At 36.8% G+C, this 12,880-nt stretch overlaps 1 protein-coding gene across 1 annotated transcript in view; it reads left to right on the top strand.

Moving 5' to 3' along the window:
* Positions 1 to 12,880, top strand: part of LOC139953084 (calcium-activated potassium channel subunit alpha-1-like) — a 99,964-nt gene that overhangs the window by 27,709 nt on the left and 59,375 nt on the right. Inside the window, 2 exon segments of the mRNA XM_071952489.1 lie at positions 10,302 to 10,395; positions 11,437 to 11,548. Of these exon segments, the coding sequence (XP_071808590.1) occupies positions 10,302 to 10,395; positions 11,437 to 11,548 (206 nt within the window).

The raw sequence follows: 12,880 nt of genomic DNA, 5'->3' as shown, positions 1-12,880 counted from the left end.
AATACAAATAGACTGGTTTTGATTAATTAATTTTCAATTCCTTCAGAGTAACTACATGTATGCATACTCCTCGTTGCTACAGGCATTCTTAGCATACACAGCTAGCGCAGAAATTCTTCGCTTCCCTGTAAGCGAAGAATGATGGTGATCGCAAACGCAGAATTCCGGGGCGGCGCGGAGTTGTGTAATTTCACCCTATTCATGCCTTGCTAGATAGTACTCCTCGTTGCCATAGACCATTCTTTTGTTGATAAACAAACCGCCTTGGTTGGCATGGTCGGCCGAATGTTAGTAAAACACTAAATCTGCAAACTTTCAATTAAATAAAATACCTCTCATAATTATTTGTTTTGTTTTTAACAAAATCAACAAATTTTGTTACATTGTTACAAAAAATAGCGATCTTTTCTTGATTTGCACTTATGGCTTTCCATAGTTTTCCAATCTGGGTTGGCAAAAACTCGGGCTGTGACATTTCAAAAGAAAGGTCTATAGGCATTCTTTGCATACAATACAAAGCTAGTGCAGAAATTCTGCGCTTTCCCTGTTAGCCAAGTATTATGGTGATCGCAAGTGCAGAATTCCCGCAATGGTGCGGTGTAATTTTGCCCTGTTCATGCCTTGCTGGAGTAAAGCATTCAGTGGACCGTGACGGTTTTAATAAGCTTGAGTGAACACATTGATCTCGTTCAGTGTGCAATCTCTCTCTCTTGAAGATAATGACATGAGCTATTCCATTGGAACTCATTTGTCTAGTATAACTGGATGGGTGTTATAATACTGCATCGAAACAGTCATCATTAATCAGCTGGAATTGTCAGAATGTGTGATGTATAAAAAAATATGATGGTAGAAAATGGGATGAATAAGTTATTTATACTGCATACATGCAATGGTCACGTCAATTTATAACGGGTTTATTTGTTTGTTTATTTATTTATTTATTTCTTCTTTATCCCCCTGGAGAGACCAGCAACTACAAACAAATATAAACAAAACAAAAAATAACTAAATGATTTCTACTCTCAAAAGGTACCTGTAACTTCCTTTTTACCGCAGTGTCAAAGTTCACATCCTGATGTTCGAGTCTGAAACTCTCTTTAGGCATTATTACAATTGTTTTCTAACCCTTTGAGTTAAGTTGGAGAAAGAGCCTAGATAACTTCATCCACAGACATAGCATTATTACAATTGTTTTCTAGCCTTTTGAGTTAAGTTGGAGAAAGAGCCCAGAAAACTTCATTTGCTGGTGCAAGACTGGCTTTAGACCATGGAGGCCTATGTTTGCCCCTGGTCTAATTGTCCTTGGTGCCCCATCAAAAGTTCCCCATCGACTTTAGAATTCTTGTGCGATTGCCCTTTACAAAATGAGAAAGGCCTGGTGCAAGACTGGCTTTAGACCATGGAGGCCTATGTTTGCCCCTGGTCTAATTGTCCTTGGTGCCCCTTCAAAAGTTCCCCATCGACTTTAGATGAGGTCCGGGAAAATGTCTTTTTGCAAATGCCTTTTGCAAAATGAAAATGGCCCCGCCCTCTTAAAGATGAAATTCCATGCATGAGTGTGGATAAATTTAGGTGTTTTATGGAGTCTGATAAATGATTGACAACCAATAAATGATATGCTCAGTTGGGTCACGGTATTCTTGATCTAATATCCAGACATTTAGAGGTCTAGGAAAATGCCTTTTTGCAAATGCCTTTTGCAAAATGAAAATGGCCCGACCCTCTTAAAGATGAAATTCCATGCATGAGTGTGGATAAATTTAGGTGTTTTATGGAGTCTGATAAATGATTGACAACCAATAAATGATATGCTCAGTTGGGTCACGGTATTCTTGATCTAATATCCAGACATTTAGAGGTCTGGGAAAATGCCTTTTTGCAAATGCCTTTTGCAAAATGAAAATGGCCCGACCCTCTTAAAGATGAAATTCCAGGCATGAGTGTGGACAATTGTAGGTGTTTTTTTGATAATTGATTGACAACCAATAAATGATATGCACAGTTGGGTCACGGTATTCTTGATATAATATCCAGACATTAAGAAGTCTGTAAATCGAATAGGGAGAAACGTCTTTCTATAATAAAGCTAGCAGTAATTCAATAGAGATCACTTGAATAGAACTTCCTCTTTTACGCTAAGAGGGAAAAGGTGCGTTTCACTGCCAGATTGACAGCGTCTTGTAAGAGCCGGATGCATCTGAAGTAGACTCAAACAAAGACCTCAGGTCAACCATTGTCTAATTAACATAGTAATAGTGGTTTCTTATACATACATATCCCTTCCTGACGCTCAAGGCGCTTTAACATACAGTATTTTCCTGCAAAGTAAGGTGGAACTACGTTTGGATAATGAGAACTACTCTTTTTACATGGCACCGTATAATGGTTTACAAGGTGCTGTGGCACAATGCTGCCAATCAAACCAGGAACATCGGGGCGAACCCCTTCTCTTTTTCGATAAGTGCACTGGGCTCTTTTATGTGCGTTACACAACACACAGGACCAGCGGCTTTACGTCCCATCCCCAGGACAAAGCATCATGGTTAAGTGTCTTGCTTAAGGACACAGGTGTCATGACTGGGGTCAATAGGTAGGGTCAACACATATATGTACATCAGCATTCTATGACCATACCTGTCGGAGAATATAACGATGTCAACTTTTAGGTACATGTTTTATATTTAAAGTTACTGAATCTATTCATTTTAATGGTTTATTTATAAAATTAGTTTACTATTATAAGAGTGAAGTCCCATGCAAAATTGTATTTCCTTTATCGACTTATGAACAGCACAAAACCGATCAAACTTTCTGACTTGGTTTTCTTGAAATGCAATTTTGCACATCAGTTGCTTTAAAAAACACGCCCTTTCTGCAGTAACTTTTTGTTACATGTACATGTACGTCCTTCTTTTTGGCACATGACGAAGGGGAGACTTTGAAACGATAGGTGGCAGCAGACTTTGCAGGTAAAATGTCCATTGTTGAAACTGTTCTGAGCACACGCCAGAAACCAAAAACAATGGATTTACCTTGATTTTCTGCTGCAACCTAGTGCCCCAAGTATCCCTCGCACTATGCTGCTTATGACGATGGCTTGTTTTTTTTGAACTGCTTTTAGTCGCTGCAGAAGATGAGCTTGTAAAATCTAGTGTAAACGTCCTTATTTATGGCATTTTCTTTGTTTGTTTTCTCCCCCTTCCTCCTTTCTTTTCTTCCTTCCCAAATATTCCCCTCCTTCCACACCCACCTGCTCTTCTCTCTTGCATAAAAAAAAAACCTGTCCATTCTTTCTATGTATTTCTGCATTCTTGTCTGTGTGTGTTTTTTTTGGTCTCCCCATGTCTCCCCAAATCTCCTTCCCCCTTCTTCTTTGCCCCCCCCCTTTTTGTTTCTGCGTGCACACCTTTAGGTTACAATCGTATTCATCATTAGCGTGGGCTCCTTTTTTATATACCTGATGCAGTTTGGACAGTAAGTGTGCTTGGCTAGTAGCCTGGATTCCACTACTCTCGTCTACCTTCTCTTGATAACCCCCAATGTGGATCAAGCTGAGTGATAGTTAAACAGTAATGGAATCCAGGCTATATTTATTTGCTGTGTGTGTTTTCTTTCTCTGCTTTTTTTCGCTTCATGCAATGCTAGCTTGCAAATAACAATTTGTATGATTTTTTAACCCTTCTATCAAATTAAATTGACACAGTCCTTGGTACTTTTTTCGTAGATTCTAATCTAATCGAGAGGATTGCTTGGCTTGATTGAATTTTGCTGATTTGTAGATTGCTTTTTAAAATTGCATGAAGGTGTACGGTTTGCATTTATAACTGGCCCCACAAAAGCGCATTTAAGAACTAGCTTGCATGATGCACTTTATCATTTGTACATTGTCAGAATGTTTTTTTGGTGTGCCATTTTACTAACCAAATTTAACATTGTCATGTAGAGTACTTGTGACACTGACAGAGACAGTTTTAACCGACGACAATTTCGGACAATGAGAAAAAAATGACCATAAAATTTTGATGTGATATTTCGTTAGAGTTTACTAAATAGAAGTGGTAACACAGTGAGAATTTATTTTTGTTAACCTCATTCCAATGTGTATTAAGCACTGTGTACTTGGTACTTTCATAGGATTCAAACTGCCTTTAGCCACTGGACTTGCTTGGTGGTCGAGTGGTAAGACTAAGACTCTAACAATGCAAGGGCTCTGGGTTCGAATCCCAACCGAGTGATTTGCCTGTGAATTTTTTTACACAGAACTCCGGACATTACTGAGTATCCAGTGCTTAATTAAAGGCAGTGGACACTATTGGTAATTACTCAAACAAATTATCAGCATAAAACCTCACTTGGTAACAAGTAATGGGGAGAGGTTGGTAGTACAAAACATTGTGAGAAATGACTCCCTCTGAAGTGACGTAGTTGTCGAGAAAGAAGTGATTTTCCACGCATTTGATTTTGAGACCTCAAGTTTAGAATTTGAGGTCTCAAAATCAAGCATCTGAAAGCACACAACTTCGTACGACAAGGGTGTTTTTTCTTTCATTATTATCTCGCAACTTCAACGGCCGATTGAGCTCAAATTCTCACAGGTTTGTTATTTTGTGTATATATTGAGATACACCAAGTGAGAAGACTGGGTTTTGAGTAATTACCAATAGTGTCCAGTGTCCTTAATAGACACCAGTGTGAAGGTAAAATGAAATGATAATCTTCCTTCTGAATGCAAAGCTAAAGATGATTAGAGTGAGAGTTCTTAAAAGTATGAACAGAGTGAGCGTGAGGAAAAACTGATGCAGAGTAGCACAAAATCAGAACTCCTAGATATTTATTGTTACATCACAGATATCAGTCATATTGTCTTACAATTTTACATTTCTGTTTGACAGCTAGTTGGCATGGAAACGTACTGTGTGTATCAATCGAATAAATGCAGTAATTATAGTAGTGGGAGTCATAGCAACAGAAACATACAGTGACATTAGTAAGGATGCGCGCACAGAAGCAATTCTCAATCAATACACATTCTCTCCTCTCTGTGTGCTGAAGAGCTGTTAGGCACAGGTGCGTGTATTCTGCTGCAGGTGTGTGGCGGACCAAACATGTCATGTTTAAAGGGAAGGTACACGTTTGGTAATTGTGAATGACAAGTATTCTCACTTGGTGTATCCCAACATAAATGCATCATAACATACTGTTTTTGATGTTAGAACTTTTCGCTATTTTAATATCTGTCATGTTTTGTCTTTTTAAATAATTTTATTGTGCTGTTTTATGTAATTTAAATGAATTGTTTCCATCCTTTTTAAGCTGTTCAATTGCCTGATTTTTTTATTTATTTTTTTTTTTTTTATATCTGCGAAAATTTTGAATTAATTGTTCATTGAAGTTGCAAGAGAATAATGAAAGAAAAAACGCCCTTCTTGCACAAAAATTTGTGTGCTTTCAGATGGCATAATAAAAAGCTTCAGGCCTGAAGTCTTTTGATATTTGAGTGAGAAGTAACCTCTTTCTCAAAAACTATGTTACTTCAGAGGGAGCTGTTTCTCACAATGTTTTATAGCATCAACAGCTCTCCATTGCTCGTGATATACCAATTAATTGTTTATGCTAACAATTAGTTTGAGTAATTACCAATAGTGTCCAGTGCCTTTAAAGAGAAGGCTTGTTTTCACGCATGTCAAAGTAAACATCGCAGAAGGAGTACGAGTCCACGCTAGCCACACCTCCTGGTCTCTGAAGACCTGGTGATAGGATTTTATTGTTATTAGCGCTAGACTTGACGAGCATCCTTTGGGAGCTATTGTGATTGCTTCGTTACATTCTGTTGTCTCTGTGGTCACGCGTGTGACTTTTGTGGCTTGTTTTCACGCATGTCAAAGTAAACATCGCAGAAGGAGTGCGAGTCCACGCTAGCCACACCTCCGGGTCTCTGAGGACCTGGTGATAGGATTTGATTGTTATTAGCGCTAGACTTGACAAGCATCCTTTGGGAGCTATTGTGATTGCTTAGTTACATTCTGTTGTCTTTGTACATATAGTTATAAGCGCCTTGTTAAGTCACACGAGTGACATTACATAAACAGAGTCTGCTGAAGGTTTGTTCGTCAGCTTGCAGTGTTTCATACAAGAGCGCTGCTTTTGTAAAAGATGGGAAGGGGCTACGGAGCATGGCTTAGGAATTCAAAATTCAAACGTACGTTTTGCTCTTTATACGAGCCCGTCGCTTCATAAGAACTGTTTTTTATTAATTTTATGAAGATACAATTAGATACAAACTACAGGAACCATCTGGGGATTGCAATGTGGGACAATCAGACATAGTCTGGTGCCCACATTATGAATATTGCAGTTGAGATCTATACCTGTGATTACAGTCGTTAATTTTACGCTTTGCTGATCACGCCACAGATGGTTGGACAAACACAATCCATTTAGCGTGAGTGGTGACATCCCTTTGCGTCATGGAGTGTATTTTTTTGTCCACGAAAGAAGTTGTTGGAATAGACAATCTGAGAAACATTTTTGACAGTAACGTTTTTCAGATTTAACAATTTTTGGGGGATAAAACTTTTATATATAAATTTATATTTGTCCGTTAAACCGCATTACCTAAAAGTGAACTGAATCTCAAAATCTTTTATACTATCGAAAGCTGAAAAAATTTGCACAAATTTCCTTCTAGAGCTTAACCCCTAAGGACTATCCTGGTTATTGTTCTTTGAGGGGGGGGGGGGGGGTTGAGGGAGGCTGCGATGCCTCGAAATAGTTTTAAGTACAAATAAATATATTTTTAACAAAAGATCTCTTTGCTGATGGTCTGTTGAGAACTAGGCCAGAAGGGTTTTTAGCAATGACAGAAATTAGAGCGTTGTTGACAAAGACATATTTTTATCCTTCATTGTGAGTGCTTCACTTGGCCTTAAGAGCAAAATTACATAAACATGGTCTCTTACTAACGCTCTTGAATGTGTCGGCAGCTCTGCTAAATCAGCATTGACCAGTTGTCATGGCAATCCCATGACAAAACTGGACAACATGTTTTTGTGTTTGTTTTCTGAAAAATGCAATAAAATTGAAGGTAAAATCTTGTAGTTTTGAGTGCGACCAAGTGGAATAAGGCCAAACGAAAACATGTTTGGCGTCCCCAACCACTTCCTGTTGAGAGGCCCCCTTTTCGGTTTCTTCTTTTCTTGTGACCCTTTTTTCCCCCTTATTTATTTTATTTTTTTTCCTGGAAAAAAGTTAAATATTTTTTATTATCTCAACAAAAAAGAAGAAGTTGGGAGCCATTTTGGGGGAAAAAAAAGGGGAAAAAAAAAAGCTTTTTTTTTTTTTAAAAAGGGAGTATGCTAAACATTTTAAAATTTTATTTGGCCAAATCAGTATGAGATAAGTGAAGGAGTATAATGGTATAGATGTGAATGACTTCCTTGATCTGATGTGTTTGATGTAGAATAAGACATCGAGACTTCATGGTAATGTGATACCTGTATATTTGAAGTACTTTGTAAACATCATTATTCTGTTTAAGGAGGAAACTTAAACTACAGGTAAGATCATAAAATGGCAACTACTCCAGATATTAATGAGTTTCATTACAGCTATTAGACACTTTCGGTAAACAGTATTGTCCAAGGCCCACACTTTGTGTATCACAACTTTTATACAAAATAACAAAATAACTCGTTGTGAAATCGACCCCAGTGTCTTTAAAAGAAGCACTTGAAACTAGTCAAAAAAAAAGAAGTTATTTATTAGTTAATCCGGAGGTCATTGGTTCGAATCCCACTCTAGTCAATTCTTTGTTCAACCTCTAAATCATTTATTAGTTTTCTGATCTTTTCCATCATTGAAGATGATCCCATTGACCAAATCTGTCAACGGATGTTTTGTTTCTGTTTCAATTAAACAGGAAAACAACCAAGGTTATTTCATGTACAGGTATTCATTGCAAAAAAAAACCCCAAAACAAATACCATCCAAACTAAAAGTCAATATTATCTTTGTCACCTGAAACCATAACTGAGATAAACAGGAATTGTTAGAATTGTTGAGCACCATCAAACCAAGCCAAATTACCAGTTAATCTTCAATAAAGTACCTAAAGTCACTGGACACTGTTGGTAATTACTCAACATAATTGTGAGCATAAAACAAACTTACTTGGTAAAGAGCTGTTGATATTATAAAACATCGTGAGAATGTTCCCTCTGATGTATACTCTAGTTGTTGAGAACGAGTTAATTTCTCACCTTCTCAGGCCTTAACTCTTTTATAGGCAGCTGAAAGCACAAATTTGTGCAACATGGGTGATTTTTCTCTCATTGTTCCCTTGCAATTTTGATGACCAATTGAGTCCAAATTTTCACAGGTTTGTTATGTATGGATACACCAAGTGAGAATACTGGTCTTTGACAATTACCAAACGTGTCCAGTGCCGTAAAGCAGCATCAAGCTACTGATTGCAGCATCTCTGGAAGAGAATTACATTTAAGTCGTCGACCACTGGTTCTTTTCGAAACCAACACTTCTTAAACGAGATTTAAACACGCAAACCTCATCTTATTTGACTCCCACCATGCAAAGATTCAAAATCTACTTATTTTTGGTTATAGAGTTTTAAGAAAAATTAAAAGAGGAGATAAACATCTGAAACTTTGCATGGTGGAAGTATAACTTAGAGAGGTTTGCAGTCACACCATGTGACTATCTCTTTTGCATAGTGTTGGTTCTGAAACAAACCAGTGGTTAAGTTCTCCTCAGAAATGACACTATGCGAAAGAAATATTCACATGGTATTAACGCAAACCTTTCTTCCTAGTTGGAGATAAACTTCTCCGTACGAAAGATGAACAACCTGTCATTCACCCCAAGGATTCAATACCCTCGCAGTTTCCCCAAATCACTTTTTGTCATTTCATTTTAAAAGATACAAATAATTGTTGATGTTTATCTGCGTTTTCTTGGCTCAATCACGTCGTCGTTGTGTAAGGAGAGAAGAAGCTTTGTGTCGTGCATGGAATGTTTCTTAAGATTGAAAGAGATTTGTTCAGTGAGCTTGAGGAAATTACATTAAGAGATTTTTGTTGCGTCCATTAGAGGTGAATGTGTGAGTGACAGAGGAAAGCGTTAAAGATGCTACTTTATAATCAAACTGAATTCTTAACACGTTAATTTAGAAAGTGAGAGTGGTGCATGCTTGGTTTTTGTTTGGGAAGATGTTAAGAGAGAGAGACGAAGCACTTTGTGAAAGAAGCAAAAAGAAGTTGTGTTTGGATGGGATTGGAAAGTGTTTCCCATTAGTTTATCAAATAAGTGCAAGTTGTGAAAAGATTTCGCTAATTTGGTTGCATTCAGCACCTTTAAGTGATTTGTTGTCTCGAGTTTCGAGACTATATGTATAATGATAAGGTCTGCTTTGTACAATGTCCTAAAGAGACAACTTACAAAATTAGAAGAAAGAAGAAGTTGTGTTTGGATGAGATTGAAGTCTTTTGCATTTTGTTTATCTTATTAAATAAGAGTAAGCCGAGAAAATGTTTCGCTAATTAAGTTGTATTCAGCACCTTTAAGTGATTTGTTTTCTCGAGTTTCGAGCTGGTATATGTTAAGGTCGCTTTGTACAATGTCTTAAAGAGACAACTTACAAAATTAGAAGAAAGTTGTGTTTGGAAGGGACTGGAAAGTGTTTCGCATTAGTTTAAGGTTATGTGAGTAAGTAAATGGATGTAGAGCATGAATCAATGGGGCAGCTAGGAATTGAATAAGGAACTAGATATGAAATTGGGTTGAGAGTGAATGTAATTTGGTGAAGTTCAAATGATGACAAATGACAAGACAGCATATTTGACAAACAAGACACCTACATACTGACTGGTTACTAGTTACTGGTTGACCCTTTAGAGACCATTGCAGCCGCAAGCGGCTTGTGCCAAATTGCCCACAAGCAGCCACAAGGTTTGACCTACTAACAGTCACATAAAAAGGTCAAAGTAAAGGTCATGTACGGGTGTGAAATTTTCCATTGTAGTATGTTTAACATAGAAATCAAATTTCTAAAAACAAAACTGAATTTTATGTTTCATGTTATTTCTCTGGAAATTATTATTTTGTGACAATTTGAAAAAAAATGAATAAATATTAGCAGTGTTTGGGCGTTTCTGATCACGTAACAGAATAGAGTGGTCTCTAAAGGTTTAATTAACCAAATGTCTCAAATCTAACCAATATTTCACATAAAAATAAATTAAACGACTATATTAATTAATTAACTGATTTCTTTTCTATTTCAGACCTATAGAGAGATGCTTTGTTTTGTCTGAGGACATCTTGTTTCAAATTGATCTAGCATTCAACTTATTTTTCTTACTGTATTTTGCACTTCGGGTAAGTTTACATTCACATTACTACATGTTGAAGTTTTAAAGACACTGGATTACTATTAGTAAGCTTGAGCGAGCTTGTCTTTTTGTCAGTTTTTATGTATGTGTTTGGTGTATATATTTGTGCCCTTCGGAATTTTATTGTTAAGTTACTATAAGTTTGTATGCATCCATTTTTGGCGCTTGTGCTGTGGATGCTGTATGAAGTAAAAAAATAAAAAAATAAAAAAAGAAGATTAGTTTTTAATGACAATAAATGATTTATTCATTTCAAACATAGAAACTCTTCGCAATCAGTAGAGTGAAGTTTGTTTGAAGGGGGTTGATTAAACAGGAAGAAAACATAAAATTTAAATATATTATGTTACAGAGATAACAGAATAGTCATTTTTTATGAAGTCAGTGTGATGTAGCTTATGTATGGAAATTTTGCCTTAATCCATTGTGTTAAAGGCAATGTACACTATTGGTAATTACTCAAAACAATTATTGGCATAAAACCTTTCTTGGTGACGAGTAATGGGTAGAGGTTGATGGCATAAAACATTGTGAGAAACGGCTTCCTCTGAAGTGTCATAGTTTCAAGACTTCAGATTTAGAACATGAGGTCTCGAAATCAACCATCTAAACGCACACAACTTTGTGTGACAAGGGTTTCTTTTCTTTCATCATTATCTCGCAACTTCGATGACCGATTGAGCTCAAATTTTCACAGGTTAGTTATTATATGCATATGTTGAGATACACCAACTGGAAGGCTAGTCTTTGACAGGTACCAATAGTGTCCACTGCCTTTAAACGGGAGACAATAGTATAACATTTTTTAAAAACAGCGACAATTTTGAAATTTTGATTGTACCAACCGAGATAAGCTGTTGGAGTTTTGTTGTTGCAGATTTTCAGATAGAGTTTTCCTGACTACATATCATCATTTTATAGGGATATTTATTTACTATAAATATAATATGCACATTTTTTTCTTGCTGTTTTGTTGTTGTTTTACTTTTTTTAAATTCAAAATGTTATTATTTTTTTCTTTCTTCAGTTTATTGCTGCCCCAGATAAGCTCTGGTTCTGGCTAACATGGAATTCTATCGTGGATTTCTTTACAATACCACCAATCTTCGTGTCAATGTACCTTCAACGTACATGGCTAGGTGAGTACCTATCTGTATCTGTATAAGTTGAGCCGGCAAACACATTTCTAAAGACACATCACACCAGCTTTGCGCATTGTGTTGATGGGATGGCTTAATTTTTGAAGTGCTCTTCAAGACTTTGCACAACATTCCACTCGACCCTCCAGAAAACACAATCTTCAATTCCATCAAATTCGTCACACAACCAAAATCTACGGCAGCAGTTTTGCATGATTTAAGATCTCCAATTCCATGCTTTGTTAAAATGCCAAAGTTTAAATGGCAATTATTGTCTGAAGCAATGATTTCAAAGATAGTTTAATGTTTTCCCCCTCCAATTATGAACGTTTGGCCAGGGCAGGGGGGGGGGATAAATTGTATTTTTGTGTAAATGATAACAAAGTGTCTACTGCTTGACTTCCCATTAATGGAGTTACCGTAATCCACTTAAAATCAGGACCTTATTGTGAAAACCCCACCTGGGGATAATAATTGCATTTCCCTCGTGGTGGTTTTTCTTTGCACTGACTTTTTGTGATTAGTATATTTAAAGACACTGGACACCTTTGGGAATTGTCAAAGACCAGTATTCGCACTTGGTGTTTATCCCAACATATGCATAAAAAAACAAAAAATCTGTGAAAAGTTTGACTGAATTGGTCATCAAATTTGCAAGAGAATAATGAAAGAAAAAAACACCCTTGTTGCACAAATTTGTGTGCTTTTAGATGCCTTAAAAAGCTTCAAGTTATAGGACGAGTAACCCGTCCTAACTTAGGATGGGTTAATTGCGTCTTCGGATACGGCTCTTTACTCGTCTTAAGTCCTAAGATTAGTCCTAAGTTAGGATGAGTTTGGTGAAATCGACGGCAGTGCCTTTAAAAACAAATCTCTGTGTGAATGCAGTCCTTGGATCTTGCCAACGCCAGTATCTGGCGGTTTTTCACGAGACGCTAAGTGTGATTATAAATAAACTTAAGATTGTATTTGATTTGCTACGAATGAAAGACAAATGCAGAATGCGGCGAGAAGTAGGTTTGTGATTTTTCCTATGACCTTCAAGGATCCGAAAATAGAACGGTTTTATAATCGAGGCAGGCAAAGGTACAAAATACAAATGTTACGAGGTCATAACCAAATGCGAGGAAAACCTATTTAATGTATTGGATTTTAATCAAATTTAGCCCTCGAATTATATTTTGAAAATTCAGCATTAGGAGTCTGCGGGCCAAATTTGTATGAAGCAGCAAAAAGTGAAACAGTTTCTGGAGAGTGGTTTTGTATTTCAATTCTTGTCGCCTTTAGTCTGCCAATCTTATATTAAAGGTACTATGGAGAGTTAAAGGGTTT

This window comes from Asterias amurensis, chromosome 21 (genome assembly GCF_032118995.1).
Source record: "Asterias amurensis chromosome 21, ASM3211899v1".
Taxonomy (NCBI): Eukaryota; Metazoa; Echinodermata; class Asteroidea; order Forcipulatida; family Asteriidae; genus Asterias; species Asterias amurensis.
The sequence above is the reverse complement of the archived record's forward strand: the minus strand, read 5'-3'. Positions and strand labels throughout refer to the sequence as shown.